We start from the raw sequence: 18235 nt of genomic DNA on the forward strand, positions 1-18235 counted from the left end.
TGCGGAGGCTGTATGGGCATATCCGCTCAGTATTTTTAATTGATTCTTTGATAGCCTCATTCAAGTTAACCAGAGGTATGTTTTGGCTGCCTTTCTAGTTAGTGCATATTTTTCTTTTCAGATGCTGAAAATGGCCTCCAGAATAAAAACCTTCTCAAGCCCCCAACTTTGACTGAAATTAGTTCATACCAAGGGAAGTGTAATACAACTACATAATGTAAAAGAATACACAAATACATTTAAGTTACAATAGACTCTTGGAAAGGACCAGAAAATGACCCAACTCTCATTCTTTTTGCACTCCTCTGTAAATACATAGGATCATATAAATGAGTGTGCCCCAGCCAAAAATGGAGTGGACTTGTCCTCAACCAAAATAGAGGTGTGTGTTGCACTACATGAGTGAGATTGGCCTTGCTTCCCAAAAATACATCTGCTCCCACTCATTTTTCATTGAGGCACACTTATGTACATTAGGATCTATAGTGTTTAAAGGTTCAGTTCAGTCTGGTTTTTTGCCCCAAAAATGCGCAACCGTGGACCGCAACTGGTCTAGGACCAGACCAAATATTGAGGGAACCAAACCAAACCACCTAGGACCAGTCTTTTGCAGTCCATGGAACCATTTCAGACTGATCCAAACCGGTTTTTTTGTGTATAATTTGTCATATAAATATAAACCATTTATATCTCAACTATTATTACTCTAAAGAATAAGCAGGTTGTACAACATAGTAAAGCATGTAAATATCTGTCATTCTACCAATTTGTAAGGGATTTAATGAAGATTTGACATAGCTACAACTGAAACCGAATTACATCTCAGGCAAAATTCAATGTGGCAACTGTAAATTATTTGATGCATACCATTCATTGATAGATGGTTAGCATATTTTCATACTTATAGTTTCAATATTCAAAAATTTAATCAGACAAAATGATGAAAATTTGAGTGAGTTAGAATTAAAGTCATTCTGGTACAAGTTGCACAAACAAGTATTTATACCAAAATGGATTTGGTTATATCTTTCTCAGTTCTTAACTGTTTTTGATGAACCAAAAACCTAATAAAAGGTAATAAATGTGGTTACAAGGGTACATAATGCACATGACCATTTAACTGGTTGCAACTGATTAAAGCTGGTCTTTGAACAGTTTTAAAAGATTTTCGAAATGAGGCAACTGACAACCAGACCAACCCCAAATTGGGGCAACTGCAACTGGAAAAAAGACTGGACCATGGTCTGGTTCAGTTCAGTCCACCATTCTTTTGTGGTCCTATGGACTGAACTTTTAAACACCAAGGATCTATAATGACATGTCTTTAGGTTGCTCTTGATTTGGTGTAGTGCTTCTATATAGCTTCTATAGTTACAAAATATTGCAGTGCTATGAACTTTTGAAAGAATGGTGGTACTTATGGACAATCTAAGTACATATTATTATAGGTACTGATATACCATGAGTGCTCCCCAAGATTTAGGCATAGGAAACCAAAATGCATGCATGCATTACTGCATGAGTGATCTAAGCATCATTTTCCCAGAGCATGTCTGTTTCCACTCAATTTTTTGTTGGGGCATACACATTTATGTGTATACCTATAATCCTATATTTAGATTGTTCATAAGTGTCACTGTTCTCTCACAAGTTCATAGTACTGCTCCTGATGGCCCACTTATTGCAACTACAGAAGTACTTCACCAAATCACTCCAATCTTGGGGAACACCTCCCCTCATCAATGTGAGTCCAATGCACCAAAAATCATAGCAAACAGCCCAGCTGTTGTGGAGAAAGTTCAGACAGAACTTTGGCAATCATATCTGTGTGTTTTGATGGAATTTCTCATGACTGCCAACTTTGCTGCAAACAACAATAAACTTGGGAACTATCATAAAAAGACAAGGGCTGAATCTGATGATCCTCACAGGCTAATTCCCAGAATCACTGTGTCAACTTTGAATATTATGGTTGTTCTCCTTGATCAAGAAAGGCCCATTTGATTGAATGTATTGCATGGGCTTTCAGAGCTATGTCCTTACATGAATGAGCCAAAAAATTATTATTCAGTAGCATATCAAGACATGAGTACAATGTAGACTATCAGTAAAACAGAAACTAATTGAGAGCAATGCATGGAATCACTGTGGTAGGGAAATTAAGTACTAGTTCCTGCAAAGTCATCATCAAGATCTTTCTCTTTATGAAATGGATGTGCTATTTTGGATTTAATTTTTGAAAATCTCTTTGCAAGTTTGAAAATGAAATGAACTGGGGATAAAAACATCAGAGGGGGTTTAAACAACAATTACCTAAATGCATACCTTTTTTCTCAGGGTTCATTGTTGTATCTGGAAGAACTGCTTGAACTGGATTATTCAAAGCAACCTGTGTTGGATGTAAGTTTTCTTCAACAGAAATGTTGTTGCCTGCATCAAGAGCTTGAATCTCCTGGGCTTCTTGGACATTGGCCATAGAGGTAACTGTATGAGAAGATTCTTCTTCTAGATTTTCCATAGCTGTGATTATGTCTGGGTCTCCCACTTCAAGAAATCTGGTCATTGCATTCATGGCTTGGATCTCCAGCTTCTCTGCCTCTGTGTATTTTCCCAGGTTATGATATGTTTTTGCTAGATTTCCCATTGCTTGGAATGTGTGTAGATGTTCCACTCCAAAAATTCTGTTCTTTGCATCCAGAACTTGGATCTCCAGCTTCTCTGCCTCAGTGTATTTTCCCAAGTGTTTATATGTTGCTGCTAGATGTTCCATTGCATGGATTGTTTCTGGGTGTTCCACTCCAAGAATTCTGTTTCTTGAATCCAAGACTTGGATCTCCAGCTTCTCTGCCTCTGTGTAGTTTTTCAGGGTATTATATGTCATTGCTAGATTTACCATGGCTCTGATTGTGTCTGGGTGTTCCACTCCAAGAATTTTGTTTCTTTCATCCACTACTTGGATCTCCAGCTTTTCTGCCTCTGTGAATTTTCCCAGGTAATCATATGTTATTGCTAGATTTTCCATTGCTTGGATTGTTTCTGGGTGTTCCACTCCAAGAATTTTGTTTCTTGCATCCAAGACTTGCATGCCCAGCTTCTCTGCCTCTGTATATTTTCCCATGTTTCTATATGTAGATGCCAGATTTTCCATTGCTTGGATTGTTTCTGGGTGTTCCACTCCAAGAATTTTGTTTCTTGCATCCACTACTTGCATGCCCAGCTTCTCTGCCTCTGTGATATTTTCCCATGTTTCTATATGTAGATGCCAGATTTTCCATTGCTTGGATTGTTTCTCGGTGTTCCACTCCAAGAATCCTGTTTCTTACATCCAAGACTTGGATGTCCAGCTTCTCTGCCTCTGTGTATTTTCCCATGTTTCTACATGTAGATGCTAGATTTTCCATGGCTCTGATTGTGTCTGAGTGTTCCACTCCAAGAATTCTGGTCATTGCATTCAAAACTTCAATCGCCAGCTTCTCTGCCTCTGTGTATTTTCGCAGGTAATTATATGTTATTACATGATTTCTCATGGTACGGATTGTGTCTGGGTGTTCCACACCAAGAATTCTGGTTCTCACATCCAGAACTTTGACCTCCAGCTTCTCTGCATCTGCATATTTTCCCAAGTGCTGATATGTCCTTGCTAGATGTACCATGGCATGGATTGTTTCTGGGTGTTCCACTCCAAGAATTCTGTTCCTTGTATCTACAACTTCATTTTCCAAGGTTTCCGCCTCACTGAAATATCCTTGTTCCCGCAACAGTGTCCCACACTTAGCATGAGCATCATCAAGGTAACTGACACCATCCTGGTTACTTTCTGATCTGGAGTGCTCCATATTTGCTCTCACATGTGTTACCAATGCTCTTCTGAATCCATATGACTGGCCTTCAACCACTCTTAGTGAACAAGCCAAAGTAACATATGCCTTTAAACAACATTTTTTTCTCTCATTTAAAAGTAATCTGTCTCTGCCCCAGGTGTGGACAAGTGGGTGCATTGCATACACACCATCAGATGGACCTTTCCTGATCAATGAGAATGACAATAATGTTCGAAGTCCCTCTCCAAAGAGGAAGTTATCCCAAGTACCTGTTTTGTTGAGAGGAAGTAGTCTACGATCCAGGATAGAGCTAGCAAGGGGCAATTCAGGGCTAGGGGCTATTTCATCTTTTTGAAGGGCAGCATAAGAAAATATTTCCTCAGTAATTCCCTCATGATGGAAGAAAGAAAACAATTCCAGAAGGTTCATTGCACTTCTGGCTGCATTAGCCTTATCAGAATCATCAGATTCAGCCCTTTTCTGAAGTTCTTGGTATGATAGTTCCCAAGTTCCATAGACAGTTCTGTTATACTTAGAAGCTCCAATAAATTCAGAATGGGATAATAATGTTTTTCTGTGATCCGAATACTTTGCAAGGTAGTTTCCAATAGTGGCGGCCCCAGATGCAATGTAAGCACCAGCCTGATCAATAGCAAGAGGAAGGCAGCACAGCTCCTTCACAATCTTAGAAGCTTCAGTCTGAAACTCCATTAAAGATGGATCCAAGTAACTGGCTTTTTGAAGTAATTCAATAGCATTAGCCTCTTCCATCTCAGTTACTTCAATAGAATTCTCAGGTGAAGTCAGATTCCTCATGTTGGAGTTACGACTAGTTATCAGAATGTTTCCCCCCCTTCCAGATGGAAGATAAGCCTCCAGTTCAGTAGGTGATAGAACATCAGCATTGTCAAAGACCATTACATAATTCTCTTTCAGTAAGCCAATCCAGTGAAGAGCAGACTCAGGTGAGCCATCCAATCCACTAGACTGAGCTGCAGCAAGGTTACAGATACCCTTGAGTCCTTGTGTGATGGTGCCAACTGAGGAAGCATCCATCCAGAAAACAGAAGAGAAACTGAAGGGAATCCAAATTTTTAGAAATGAGGGCTGGATCTGAATCTTTGGTGATACTCACCAGTCAGCCATTTCCTCAACAAACTTCAAGCAAATTTGAGTCTTCCCAATGCCCCCCATCCCGTGTAACAGGAAAATTTTTCTTTCTCCAGCTGGGTCAATTGTGTTAGTAGAAAAATGCTTCTTAAGTTTGGCGATGACTTCAGTGCGGCCTGTAAACCGAATGCTCGAACTAGGCTTCAGGGGAATGACCCCATCAGACGTCGTACTACTGCCATAATAGCTATTGTGGATGTGCATCTGCCCGAGATCCATGCTATCAGTTGAGTTCACCGAAACGCTATGATAAGGCTACTCACAGTGTTAGCAGTATTGAACGTGCTGTTGCTAGCAACAAAGTGGTTAGCACCGGCAAAAACACTCGCTCCGCTCATATTGAGATACCGAAGGTGGAGAGGTTCAGGATGAGGGAAGGAAGGAAAGAAGAGCGCCCGGAGGCCAGGAGACCCCCAATTACGCCACCAGGTCGACGTGTGTTTTGATCTATTTTTATCTATGTACCTTAAGCACGTGCCCAAGCTTCTCCAGTCTTCTCGCCATCTTCGCTTTTCTCGCTCCTCAGTGTCCAGACATGGCGGTTCACCGTTTTCGGTGAGTGGGCTCGACCTTTTGCATGCTGGCTCCTACAGAGTTTACGACAAATCCGCTGGCGCCGGAGGCGCCTAATGTGACGGGCGGTGTTTTACAGGACCCCGCATCTTTTTTCCCGTATGAGTTCGTACAGCAACGAAGATCTTTCAAGAATTTCCTGGGGAATGAAGGTGGGGAATGTACATGCTGGACGCGGGAGCCTCCGCTGACAATCTTTTGCTTAGCAGTCACAGCATTTTTGGTTGCGCGGTGTCAAATCTCGAATTGCATGATGGGACAGCTTAGGCCTTGGTTCGCCTGACAAAGAATGTCAAGTGAGTTCAAATTCTTTTCTATAACGGGGTAGCCAACGACTGTTTACGCAGATAACTATACATATTTGCTCCCAAGTCCGAGCGCGTTCTCTTGCACACCTACGCCCGCCCACCCCTCTAAACCAATGGTAAAAGAAAACCATCCTCTCCGCAACCCCTTCACACCCACCATCCTCTGCAGCGGAAATGCATTTACACCTCCCAATCTCCCAACGCCTCCCCCGAGTGCAGAGGCCAAGTGTGTTCTTGGCCTATTACATCGTCCTCCCGACAGCTATCGATGTTCGGAGGGCCTCTCCTAACGAGACACGGACGCACGGCTTCTTCGTCTCGATGTATGGTGGAGGGCGAATCGAGATGAAGTTGCATGAGGGATGGGTATAAACCTCGTCTTGTTCGATGTCTACGAGTGGATATTGCGGACCACGCCAAGCCGAATCTTCGACGAGGGTGAATTCGGGCCGAATGCACCTGTAGCCCCCGCTCGCTTTCTCGGGTTTCCGTTTCGTCGACTTTCATCAGCGCCGAGGTCGTGCTTCAAGACTCTCAATGACGTGGGAGCATGTCCGCCTCTCGCGTCGCCGTCTTCCTGGAGAGGTTTCTCTACCCTTGTGAAGAAGACAATGTATTCTTCAGCTGGCTTCACATCAGCAACCGACCTCTAGACGGCCAAGACCAGTCCAGCAGAGGGAAAGAACAGGCTGAGGCTGGACTAGCCCAGTGCGACGGTGCAGGTTCAATCCGTGGGGTGGGTTTAGATTCTGGGGGGACATAGAGACATTGTGTCAGGGAGATGCAGTGTTCCGATTGGAAATGCGAGGTATGGATCGGGAGGGAAAGCGTCTGCGGAGTTCGTTGAGCTGGGCGTGATGGGGCAGTGGCAGCCGTAGGCGAGAAACTGGCCAACGGTGGAGTCGGCAGCATGAAGCGTAGGGTCTGAGAGACGTTAGTTCCACTAGTGTAGAACACAACGCTCGTAGACACTTCCAGCTACTTGTAAGTAGAACTTGCCTAGTGGTGACCTTTCCGTGATGTGAGTTTTCGTCAACCTCATCACTTGGTGACTTGCCACTAATGTCCATGAGGTCCGATACTGTATTCCAGCCGCCTCGGTGCGTAGACGATCGAGCCATTGCTGTCGTCGACACACCCACCGACATTCTCAAGGGACTGCGGCGGTGACGAGGATATTAAGAACTTCAAGTTGTCGACATAACAATGTTCTGATTTTTTGCTCACTTCTGATTTCTGGCTGTCCTAAATACATCGTTACGAACTCGGGAGCGTTTTGTGACTTATATACAAGGCAAAATATTCGACCATTCATAAAAGAGGTCAGTGACTGCCGCACGCCTACATTCGAAGAGTGAAACGAGGGGAGGACACGGGGTGGTAGTCATGCCCATCCAGGCCTTCCCAAGGAGACAAGGATCCATCTATTGACGGCTCCAGCGCGTATTCGACATCCACAAATGTAATTGGTTCATGTCCGAGCCCAGATTCAACAGAAATGCGAGCGTCAGCCCGATAGTCAAGCCCCTCAGATTTATAATTAATATAGTCCCCCCCTTCCAGTACGGTTTCCGGAAAAGCAAAGAACTCCTCTATATTCTCTGGACGGTTGCGATGAAAGATAACATGGACTCGTTTCAGCACTCCCCCGTTTTTGGACACACGCCGCTGAACAACGAAGGACAACAAATGTGCTTCAGAAAAGCTTGCACATTGCGACCCTTCGCAATGAAATTCTTCAAGCAAAGGGCAGAGATAGTCAGGGTTACTGCCAGAGGGGGTGAGGCGGTCAGCGATTTCCTCATCAACAGAACCAGGATTAAAGTTATTGAGATGGAGATGGGTGACGAATGGCACTGATTTCAAGCAACATATAAGCTCATCTTGTTCCATTGCCCATATCTCAATGGAAAGTTTTTTCAACTTGACACCATTCTGTGAGAGGAAGTCCATCAAAACGGAGCGCTGGTTCTCTGATATCTCGTGGTCGGACTTTTGAACTTTGACCTCCAAATGACGGAGAGCTGGTAAACCGAGGTATTTTAGGAAAGCTTCATCTGATCTGCCAGTGAGGCTGAGGGAGAAGTGCTGGAGAAGAGGGAGACTAAGGGTGTACTGGCTGGGCGGCATTTCAAAACTGGATGATGGGTTCCCCAAACTTTCATTGAATCTGGTGTTTCTAAGGCGGAAACTGCAGCTAACGAGCAGCGGGCATTTCTTCAATACTTGGACAACTTGGCTGTACCTGAGGCCGCTTGGCCTTTCTGAGAATTGGGTTGAACCATCTGCGTCCAATTTGAGGTGAGTAAGCCGCGACCAACATACTGGCAAGCCGAGAGGATTTTCTCCGAAATTCGTTAAAGAAAGGCTTCGTAGTTTTGGAGCTGAGAGAAGACCCGAAGATTTCTTCCAGGGTTCCCCAGCTTGAGAAAAATCTTGCGGCCCCGAAGCTATCATCGGCATGTTCAAGTTGACAATGGAAAGGGATTCCAGCATTGGAACATCGCCCTCCACGATCTCTTGGGTATGTGTAAAGGAGCCTCCCATTCCTCTGAGGTAAACTGTCTTCCATTGGCGGCTAAAAGGGAGTATCTGCCTTGACACTCTCCCAAAAAAATCAACGTGCTCCAGAGAATCAGGCGAACTGTCCCAAGAATAATAAAAATTCGGAGTGTAAAGAGAAATGGAGAGAGGAACCTCCCCCGAACGGAGGAACCATTCCCTCACCGCTTCGCAGCGTACTGCCAACTTGCGGACGGATGCCTGACTAAGATCTGCTGTAGGCGTCGGGATGTGAAGGCTTGCCCAAAGCCGTGGAGTTGCCAGAGTGATAGATCTCCATGCGCTGCAAACGCGGCCCAGCAAGAGGGGAGCTTCGCCAACACTCATGACGGCGTTATGATGTGTAGGAAGACAATGAGTGAAGATCTCCTCCATTATATCGAGAGGCAGTCGCCGAAAAGGAGAGATAAGTGCTTGATGAGCCTCGATCTCATCACTCAGAGCGCAACGCTCGTCACACAAGACGCGGATGATCGAGTCCAGCCGCTCGATTTCGGCATCCAAGGCAGATAAACGCCCGAGTGGTTCTGTTAGAAAGTTCTTTATATCAAGGATTTCTGAGGCCGAAGGGGGGTAGTTGGTGTGGAGATAGGGTGCATACGGTGACTTGGACTTGTCCATCTCGCACTACAAGTTTGAAATTGCGTGGTTTGAATTTGAATTAAATACCTGCATGAGATGGTGAGAAAGTTTTCTGGAAAAACTCTACGATGACTGACCGGTTCGGCTTTGAGCCGTATCCAGCGACGAAGTTGTAGGTAGTTAGAAGAGTAACTGTAACAGCAATTTGACAGCAATCCAAGCCATGTTCTCCCTGTTTGTTTCTGTTTTCTTATTGTTGCCGCTCTCTCATACCTTGCATTCATGATTCATCAACACATATATCTGGCAAGATTACTATTATCATATTATACATAGTTTGTGCAAAATCAGAGTATATACATACATCACCTCCTCCTCGCCCTCTTTGCTCTCGGCTTGGCCGCCAACCTCGCTGCAACAGCAGCAGCCCTCAGCCTCTCCCTCTCCTCGGCTTCCCGCCTCCTCCTCTCCTCCCCCTGCCGCCCAGCATCCAACTCAAACTCAGCAGCAACAGCACGTGCCGCATTAACCGCATCCCTAGCCCTCTCCACCCTAACCTCAGCAGCAGCCCGCTCCATAACCCTCTGCCTCCTCATCTGAACCAACGCATCGTCTACGTCCCTCCCCATTCTCATCCTGGCCACCCTCACTCTCCCAGCTACTTCTCCACCTGCCCTCCCCCTAGCAGCAGCAGCCTCCTCCTCCAACAATAACACCTCCTCCGCCCTCCGTGCCATCGCAACCTCCCTAAGCTCCCTATCCAGCACCCCCTGCGCAGCACGAATATTAGCTTGTGCCATTTGTTGCCGCATCCGATGCCGTTCCGCTTCCATCTGCATCGCTGGGTACGGATACCCCGCCATTCCCACTCCCACTCTGGCTGCATCCCCCATGTACATCATAGGCATCTGCATGTGCACAGGCAACATGGGCGGAATGGGCATTATCATCTGCTGCATTCCCATATTGTTATACCCGTGGGGTTGAACAGGCGGAGGTGGAGCTACGGGAAGGTCGACTTTGATCTGTTCTTCGTCTGCTTCGGGATGGTCGAGTTTGTATTGCGCTAAAGCTTTTTCTGCTGCTTCTTTTACCTTTGGGGTATTGTTAGTTGGTGGGAAAGAGGGAAGGAGGAAGGGTTAATACCTCGTCAGCATGCCGCTGTTCCACTGGATCCCATAAGATACACTTGTTGTTCGTGCTACCTGAAGGATGGCCGGGCGGAGCCTAGCGGAGGGACCAATCAAAGGAACTGCAACAAAGGAGAGAGAGAGACGCATAGCATACCTGGTTAAAGTGATCATACCCCTTGATAACCTGCCGACATATATAGCAAGATAGAGTATGACAATTGGGGCACGTCATTTTGTTGCACTATCACAACCACCACGTTAGCCTTCACCTTCCTGATGAACGTAAACGGAGAAACGTACCCCCATTTCCTTGATGAACGCTTTGACGAAAATGGAGAAAGGGAGGATAAAGGAGGGACCGCGTACCTTTTTGACACTTGGGACAATTACGCATAAGTGCACGAGCTGTGTGTTGTAAGACAGGTCAGTGGTGATCTGCACGGGGTAGGAAAGATACGCACTCATAGCTTCTTCAATGGCATGTCGTCCATCGAGGTGTTTATCTTCTTCCATCTCTGCGCAAAGCACGCCCCATCAGCCTCGTCACAAACCAAAGCTAACCAAAAGGCAAAACGTACCCTTACAGCTCTTCGGCAAATGATCCTACCAAAAAAAGCCCGATCAATCCCCAATCCACTGAAGAAAAAGAAGAAAAACGATACCCACCACCTTCTTACACCCCCTACAACTAACAACACCACAACCCCCCTCCTCGTTCCCACACCTAAACAACCTCTCCTGCTCATTCTCAATGACACACTTCCACTCACAAAACGGACACTCTTCCAACCCTTCCAACCCAGCAGCCTCGACCTCTTTCTGTTGCTTCACCCTCTCGTATAAAGACATCAACTTTTCCGGGAGGAAGCGGCGTAACTCGGAAGAGGGGAAGGGGAGCTTGCAACCGGATTGGTGCACGCAAACGAGGTCGGCGTCGTGTGCGCCTAGCTTTGAGGATGCGTAGGTTGAGATGCAGGATATGCAGAAGAGGTGGGCTTCAGGGCATTGAACTATTTTTTCCTGCATGCGTTGTGGTGAGTTAGACGAGAGTGAAGAGGGGGGCAGACAGACTTACGAAAGGGTACGTGGAGAAGCAACACCCACACTCGATTCCATCTCCATTATCCTCATACTCCTCTTCCTCCCCCTCCTCCTGGACTTTGCCCCCCTTCCCTTCCACCGACTGCTCCAATATCCATGCCCTCTCAGCCTCAAACTGCGGATCCTCAGTAAGCACAGCCTTCCCCTTCCCTTTTGCAGCCTTAAAGGGTGTAACCTTGCGCGAATACGGCCAGATGTCTTGATTATCCTCCTTTTGCAGCCTCTTCTCTTGAGCGGAGAGAAAGAGGTACGTAGGCGCGTATAGAGTATTGTGTAGGGCCAGCTGGCGCCGGAGGTACGGTTTAGGTATGTATGGAAAGTCAGCTTGGAGTTGATTCTGCAAGTTATCCAATCAATAAGCGCGTTTCAAGTAAAAGGAGGGAAAAGAGAGATACCAGAGAAAGATCAACGTAATGTCTCCCCCTCTGAAACTGCCGTTCTGTACTCCCATAGTCTATCTTGGCCTTTTTCGCTGGTGCTGGGTCCTCTTCCGCTTCAACCTTTCGCTTCCCCTTAGCTTTCTTTTCAACCTTAGGGTAACTCGCGTCTTCGAAAAGGATATGAAGGACATGTTCAAGAACTTGAGCTTGATGCGTCGGCAGATGCTGTTCCACAAGCGCGAGGAGGTGATCGGGATGCACGTCCGGGATAATCTCAAGAACCTGTGCGACGACCGTGGATACTTGATCTTTTTCCTCTTCCACGGGGGCCGGTACATCAATAGGAAGTGGAACAAAGACTTCGTCTGGGACAGGGTCAACTCGCATAGCACCCGGCGCAGGAACAGGCGCATGCTGCGGTTCTTGAGGGGGCGCAATCGCTGGTCCAGCAACCTGGACAGGCGGTTCGTTCTCCTGGTCACTCTCCAAAAAAAGAGGAAACGCCCTCGGTTGCGTAGGCGTCTTTTCTTGTCTTCGATGTAAAGGAATATTATCCAACGACCCTGAGGATCCTCCCATTTTCGGCTGGAGCGTCTGGGAATCGGACCGGGGGTGGGAGGATGAGGATGGTATCGTCCAGCTGCTACCGCTATTACTGGGGCCTGGAGCAAATTTGTGGTCGTCCGCTTCGGAATCTGTGAGCTCTATGACGGGTTCTCGTCTTGGTCGTCGTCGGATGGGTGTTTTGCCTTTGGCTGCTGCTGGAATTCTGGGTTTACCAAGCGTTCGGATGGCGGGAATGTGCATTGACGATTCAGGAGATGAAGGAATCTCGATGATGCCTCCCTCTTGCATTTCATCTGGTTTTTAAAGCGAGTTGGATGCAGTGGTATGTTGTTCTGAGAACTGGGTATCATCACATGCTGAATTGTTAGATGGAAGGTCAGAAAACGTGCAGATGGCAGCGTACGTCTGTCCGATACGGATAGTGTGGATGCCACGATGGAAGATGAGTTGCACAACTGCATGCCAATGTCAGAAATTGAACGCGTGAGATGGATGGATAGGAGCTCACACCTTAATATAGATAGAAGTGTTTTCAGTTGTTCGGCTGTATTCACTTCAGAAGTAATTCGAAGCTTGATTCTACAACTTTGCTGTCAGACACGCAGCTAAGATGGGGCCACTACTCACATCTTCGTGATGCAACTATAGGATGGGTACACACAAAGACAGGAGTGGTGGTAGTCGACAACAATGGCGCGTAATCGATTACAAGGTTTACAACAAAGGATCCGCGACTTGGCTGTGCGACGTTTACTAGGGAGTCAATATCAGATAACGAAGGGGTTGAAGATAAAGCGATTAAGGCAACCTGATAGACGCGCTCGTTGAGATGAATCCCTTCGTTATGCTTTGTGATGTCTTGTAGCGTCAAAAGCTACACAACTACTGTTCAGAATTGAGTTAGGCAAAGGCGAATGGATAATTACGCGTTTTTTAAGTAGATTCCTAGATGCTTCGAGTCACGGCGGGAGGCCTTGAACAGGGGAACGGCGGGATTTTTTGATGCTGGTTGATGAGTCGAACGGTGCCGTGTCGTGCAAGCGCCTGTGTGTGGCAAGGTCCTTAGGAACAAACAACCATCGCGTGACTTCCTCGGGCAAGCATTTCAATATCGCCTGTCAGAACTCTATAACACCATCTGAATTAATCCAATCACAGTACTACGCGGACAATGCAAACGAGGAACAGTGTATGCTTCAACGGCGCCGGCGTGGGGCGCCACTGCTAACATTATCGATCCAGATAAAAGAAATAAAGCACGGAGATCGATTATCGGATCCCTCTTACAAACCTCGTTGGTCGAGGAGGCAGTTCATCATTACAACTTACTGCGTTACGAATCCCGTATGACATGCCAGGTAAGTGGGCTCCCACCTCTCCGACGCAGCCACTAATAGTGTTAACAAGCCAATGTCTGCTTTCTTAGAGACCAGTGACAAGAATTATTTCGACAGCCAGGACGAGCAGCTGGACGAGAAGCTGAACGCTCGCCTTTTTCGCCAGCCAGACTCAACGGCCCGGGTTATGTATGTATTTGTGTTCCTATCGATCGTGCTAAGGAAGAATAGGAAACGCTGAAAAGAAGCCGCATTAAGGAACATCATACAACACGTCGAAAATGGATGAAAGCTCAACACTTACTTCGAAAATTGACTGCGGAAAAATATTTTTACACCCCTTCAAAAAGGCTAGGTTTGACCCTTTTATGATTGCATACTGCGTATCAGCGCTTTTGAACACGTTCACTTTGCGGCTGGGATACGCCTGGACCCCAAAAAAGAGCGCTTCTACTATTCACTACCCTCAGCCCTACACTAAAGTCATTCGTAAGTAATTCGAACGCTGCTAGTCACAAACGCTTGCGTTACTTCCATTTTAACAACTAGAGCGAGGTGCGCTCCAGCTTTCTTACTGGCCCTGCATACTAATATTACCGATCGCAGGCCATTGAGAAGGCTTGGACCAGATAAATCGGAGACGCACACCCGGCTCTCTGAAATGACATCAAAATGTCGTTAATCTAACAGTCATTTCTTGACAAGGTTGTTCAAATTTCAGGTTCGGGAAAACACGATCCACAACCCCTCAAATTGATATTCACTAGTATTCCACTGAATCTCAGAGCAAATGCAGACGGCAAGTGTACCTCTCCCACTAGCCTCTAGCGTTGGCTCATTTTTGACGCCTTGTTCACAAGTTATGCGTGTCCAAAGTCTGATAAGGAGGGAGCTGTTCCTTCCTCGACGAGAAATAGCGGCCTCAAGGGGGTAAAACTATTTAGCCGAAGGAGACCGACGAGTCGCATCAGACTGAGAATGTTCGTGCGAAACGCCGGAGAAGCTACGCCCGTCTACCATGGAATGATGCCTACAAACAACAGATTGGGCCTCCAAAGGCGTCATCGAGGCATTGAAACTCAAAACTCGACATAATGACGCCAGCTCATCCAGAAAAACCTACGGTAGTTTTCTATGTCAATAAAGCGCATGCGCAGATGAATTCACCTGGACCATTTCACTGTTTCGGCGTTTTCATGTTCCCCTCTCACGCTGCGCGATATTCGGTGCATGGCTACCCATCGTCTACCCTTCGACCTTTTTTTTCGAACTGTCTCGTTTTTATGTACTTAGTATAAAGGTATTAAACGTCAAAATGTCATATTTGAGTCATCGACATTCAGAAAAGGTTCATACACCGGAGTTCAAACACATTTTTGTACAGCAAGGGCAGGAGATGAGACCGGGGAGTCGCTGAGGGAGTGAACAAAATTGGCATTAGTTTCAGCACAACTTGACACGTTTTCCTTTTTAAGGTGGGGCGCTATGAGCTCGATGCTGTCCATTATCGGTATTTCTTTGGCGTGAGGATTGATATTGGGTGAAGTAAAGCCATCGAGAATGATTGGTGTAGACCAAGGGGGTTCAGGGATCTGAATGCTGGACTGGGGGTTGGGTAGGTAGGTTGGCCATAGGCCAAAAAAAAGATTTTTGGAACCCTCTACAAGATAGTCCTAAATTGGTTTTCCAAGGTGATTTACAGTATTCCTGCATCTAGAATATCATTGTATAGTACATTATCTTGACTGGATATTATATTTCATTATATCCAGCCCAATTTCTGGCTTCAAAATTGTTTTTCACAGTCTAATCATCATCAAATTTTTGTCTAATGTTTTAATCAATCACAATTTACTGACAAAACAGTTAGAGACCAGTTCTTGACACCAATTGGTATGCTGTGTGACCTGATTTCAAAACTTGAATCATCTTGATGCTTTCGACACATCAGACACTCTAAACGGATGCCTGTGCAGTGTGGTATTGCACTCAGGATGCAATGGCTTGGTAAAATGGTTGGATGTGAGACTCAACAGGTGAGTATCAGTCTTGCACAAGTTAATCACTACACTCACTTATTTTTTAGTACCACCTACAATGTGTTGCATTGGAGATAGCCCCACGAAATTGGGTATGCGAAGCCTTAGAGGATGAGAGCGATCATGATGATGATGTCATATTGCCATATATAGGCATGTGCCTGATTATGTAGGTAGGTAGGTCAAGCACACAGGGCCTTACAAAAAAATTCCACCCCAGCTACTTTTTTTAAATTCTTGAACCCCCTTGGTGTAAACCTGTTGAACTGTGTAGCTCCATATTCAAATAACATGCGGGACATGAGGCATCAGCATTTTTCAAGAATAGAGAGATACTCGGGCATGTCATGTCCTTCAACATCAAGCCAGATCCAGGGAAGTAAGTATTAGTGACATTGGAGCTGCGATCGAAGCTCAGAGGCATCCGAAAAAGCAGTCGCGCCAGTAAGGTCACGTTCATTCTTAGCTCATCCTCCTACAACAAAACGGTGAGGGCGTAGATAGCAGCTACTAATATGGCTAGAACAGTGAAGTGAGTATCATTTCGAGTAATAAGCGGTACTGGCTCACGATTGCGTCAACGGTCATCAACGAGGTTACAACAGACGTCTTGGTGATGTTCTTCCACCCGTCACATGAGCCAGTTGCCAGCTTGCCCCGAACCTTTTGTCGCACCTTATTCTCCACCTTTCTGACCTCGTTGTCAAGCACCCGGCCTGACATGATTCGATGATCCTGTACGACGACCTCAGGCCCAATCCACTTGTGAACAAAGGTATGGAATGTGGGATTATCTGCCGCTGCCCATGCTGTGTTTGACGAGATGAGCAGTTTGCATAGATCACCGGAAAAGTCATCCTGCAGTTCTTGCGGCGAAAGAACCTTTGCAAGTGTCCGTACACCACCACGTCCATCGTGTAGGGACTTCAACCTTTTAATAGCAGGTATGCATAGTGGTGTTGGTGACAGACGAACAGCAGACTGATTAAGAGTCGTTGTTGCAGTATTTGACGGAATAGGCGGTTCAGAGGTAGGGTGATGAAAAGATGTAGTCGGGGAGGAAAGGACAAGGGTGGGGTGTTCACAGAGGGCTGTAGCTTGCCGGCGCGTTGGGGCGTGGGGTACAGTCAATATAGCCAGGGTGCGTTCATCGTCGGTGAGTGATTTGCAATTCTTGATGTGTGTTTTCATGCGATCAACTTTTCCGCAGACCGGTGTGACCCTCGTGATGGCTGTATTGTTTTTAGGTTGATTGAGGGAAATCAATTTGATATCTAACATACCGGCTAGCTCCAATTCCAAGGGACTCCGCACTGCCGTGATTTCACCTCTACGGGTTCTCGACGAATCCAATTCTAGCAAGACACGCTTTTGGGACAAAATACATGCCTTGCACCATGCATTCAGGTGAGTCTTGTCGTTCTTGTAATGGCTTTTATCGTGATGAAAATATCCCCAGAGTGGCAAGGGTGGAGGCATTGTAGAACTCAAGGGAGCAGAGGGTAATGTAGGGTAATGTGTATATAATTCCATACTTTTCTACATATAAAGCGCTACCAGTGCTATACAGACGGCTTCGACACTACTTGATTACTTGCTTCACTGTCTACTCAATGTCGCGGGTAACCTGGGATTTGGCATGCATGTGACGTTTGATCCCTTTGACTGCGGACATGACCAGTCAAATTGGCCTGACCCACATTTCGGCCTGACCTTTATGGCCGAGGTCAACACGGCCGTGACACCACTGGCAGCTAGTACATATCGACAAAACAAGGCTATAAATAAACAGAAACGTCAGCTCGTCATCAGTCACAACTGAGTGACACTGCACAGCATTGTTGCTTCCTTCTATACCACCAGGTCTGATCCTGGTTTCCCCCTTGGTCCTCGGAAGTGTTTTGAAAAGCAAGTTCAATGCATTGTATGGTCAATTCTTAGAGTCTCACCACCCATTCAAAGAGAACCTCTCAACTGAATCAAGGTCAGGTCTACTTCCCTATCTGTACATCTATTCTGATGAGATTCTTACTAGTGCCCGAGGTTACAGCAAAAGGCAGAGCTTTGGTATGTCTCAGCACTTTGGTCCAACTAAATTTTTCTGCTCATATCTCATAGGACACCTGAATGTTTTGCCAGGAGCTCACAACTTTGTAATTAAAGGTTCCAATCTATATAATGCCCAAAAAGTATGTTCTGTTATCATGGTGGTGATCCAGGATATTTTCATCCAATTTTTGGTTAAGATGGAGTTTCATCCAGCATTCAGAATGATGCACTTTCCATTCCCCAGAAACTAAACTCAACTGCCCTATTTACAGGGTGTGAGGACATTTTTTGAGAAACCAAAGGTTCACTCTGTATCAAGATCAGGGGAATACACAGAGGAATTCTTTTCTATTGTATGGTCTGGGAGGCATTGGAAAGACTCAGATTTGTTTGAAGTTTGTGGAAGAGATGGCTGATAGGTATTTGCTCTTCATTTATTTACCTTTTTAAGTCTTTGAAAATTATTACTAGATTCTCCCATATCTTTTGGATTGATGCATCTTCTGAAGATACAATTACTCTGGGTCTGCAAGGTCTTTGCTTCCATCCTGATGCCAAAGCCGCTGTTAGGTTGACCTCTGTGTCCCCTGAGTCTGCCCTTGGTCTGCCCTTG

The 18235-nt window shown here is 45.9% G+C and overlaps 3 protein-coding genes across 3 annotated transcripts; 1 reads left to right on the forward strand and 2 right to left on the reverse strand.

The window, feature by feature from the left end:
- Positions 1–7213: 7213 nt before the first annotated feature.
- Positions 7214–9055, reverse strand: LACBIDRAFT_307014 (uncharacterized protein; the record flags this gene model as incomplete). The annotated part of the gene is made up of 1 exon (XM_001885743.1): positions 7214–9055. One exon carries the CDS (start codon positions 9053–9055, stop codon positions 7214–7216), a length of 1842 nt encoding a protein of 613 aa, XP_001885778.1.
- Positions 9056–9381: 326 nt separating this feature from the next.
- On the reverse strand, positions 9382–12485 carry LACBIDRAFT_307015 (uncharacterized protein; the record flags this gene model as incomplete). Its single annotated transcript, XM_001885744.1, has 10 exons — positions 9382–10110; positions 10163–10243; positions 10304–10390; positions 10450–10469; positions 10516–10554; positions 10611–10664; positions 10728–10752; positions 10816–11169; positions 11225–11587; positions 11646–12485. 10 exons carry the CDS (start codon positions 12483–12485, stop codon positions 9382–9384), a joined length of 2592 nt encoding a protein of 863 aa, XP_001885779.1.
- A 2645-nt stretch (positions 12486–15130) lies between these two features.
- LACBIDRAFT_331336 (uncharacterized protein) lies at positions 15131–17914 on the forward strand (the record flags this gene model as incomplete). The annotated part of the gene is made up of 15 exons (XM_001885672.1): positions 15131–15149; positions 15401–15427; positions 15486–15570; positions 15621–15633; positions 15747–15750; positions 15848–15952; positions 16102–16105; positions 16593–16729; positions 16784–16787; positions 16864–16980; positions 17035–17085; positions 17125–17369; positions 17437–17640; positions 17692–17762; positions 17867–17914. 15 exons carry the CDS (start codon positions 15131–15133, stop codon positions 17912–17914), a joined length of 1134 nt encoding a protein of 377 aa, XP_001885707.1.
- Positions 17915–18235: the final 321 nt, after the last annotated feature.

Source organism: Laccaria bicolor, genomic scaffold (assembly GCF_000143565.1).
Source record: "Laccaria bicolor S238N-H82 LACBIscaffold_33 genomic scaffold, whole genome shotgun sequence".
Classification (NCBI taxonomy): domain Eukaryota; kingdom Fungi; phylum Basidiomycota; class Agaricomycetes; order Agaricales; family Hydnangiaceae; genus Laccaria; species Laccaria bicolor.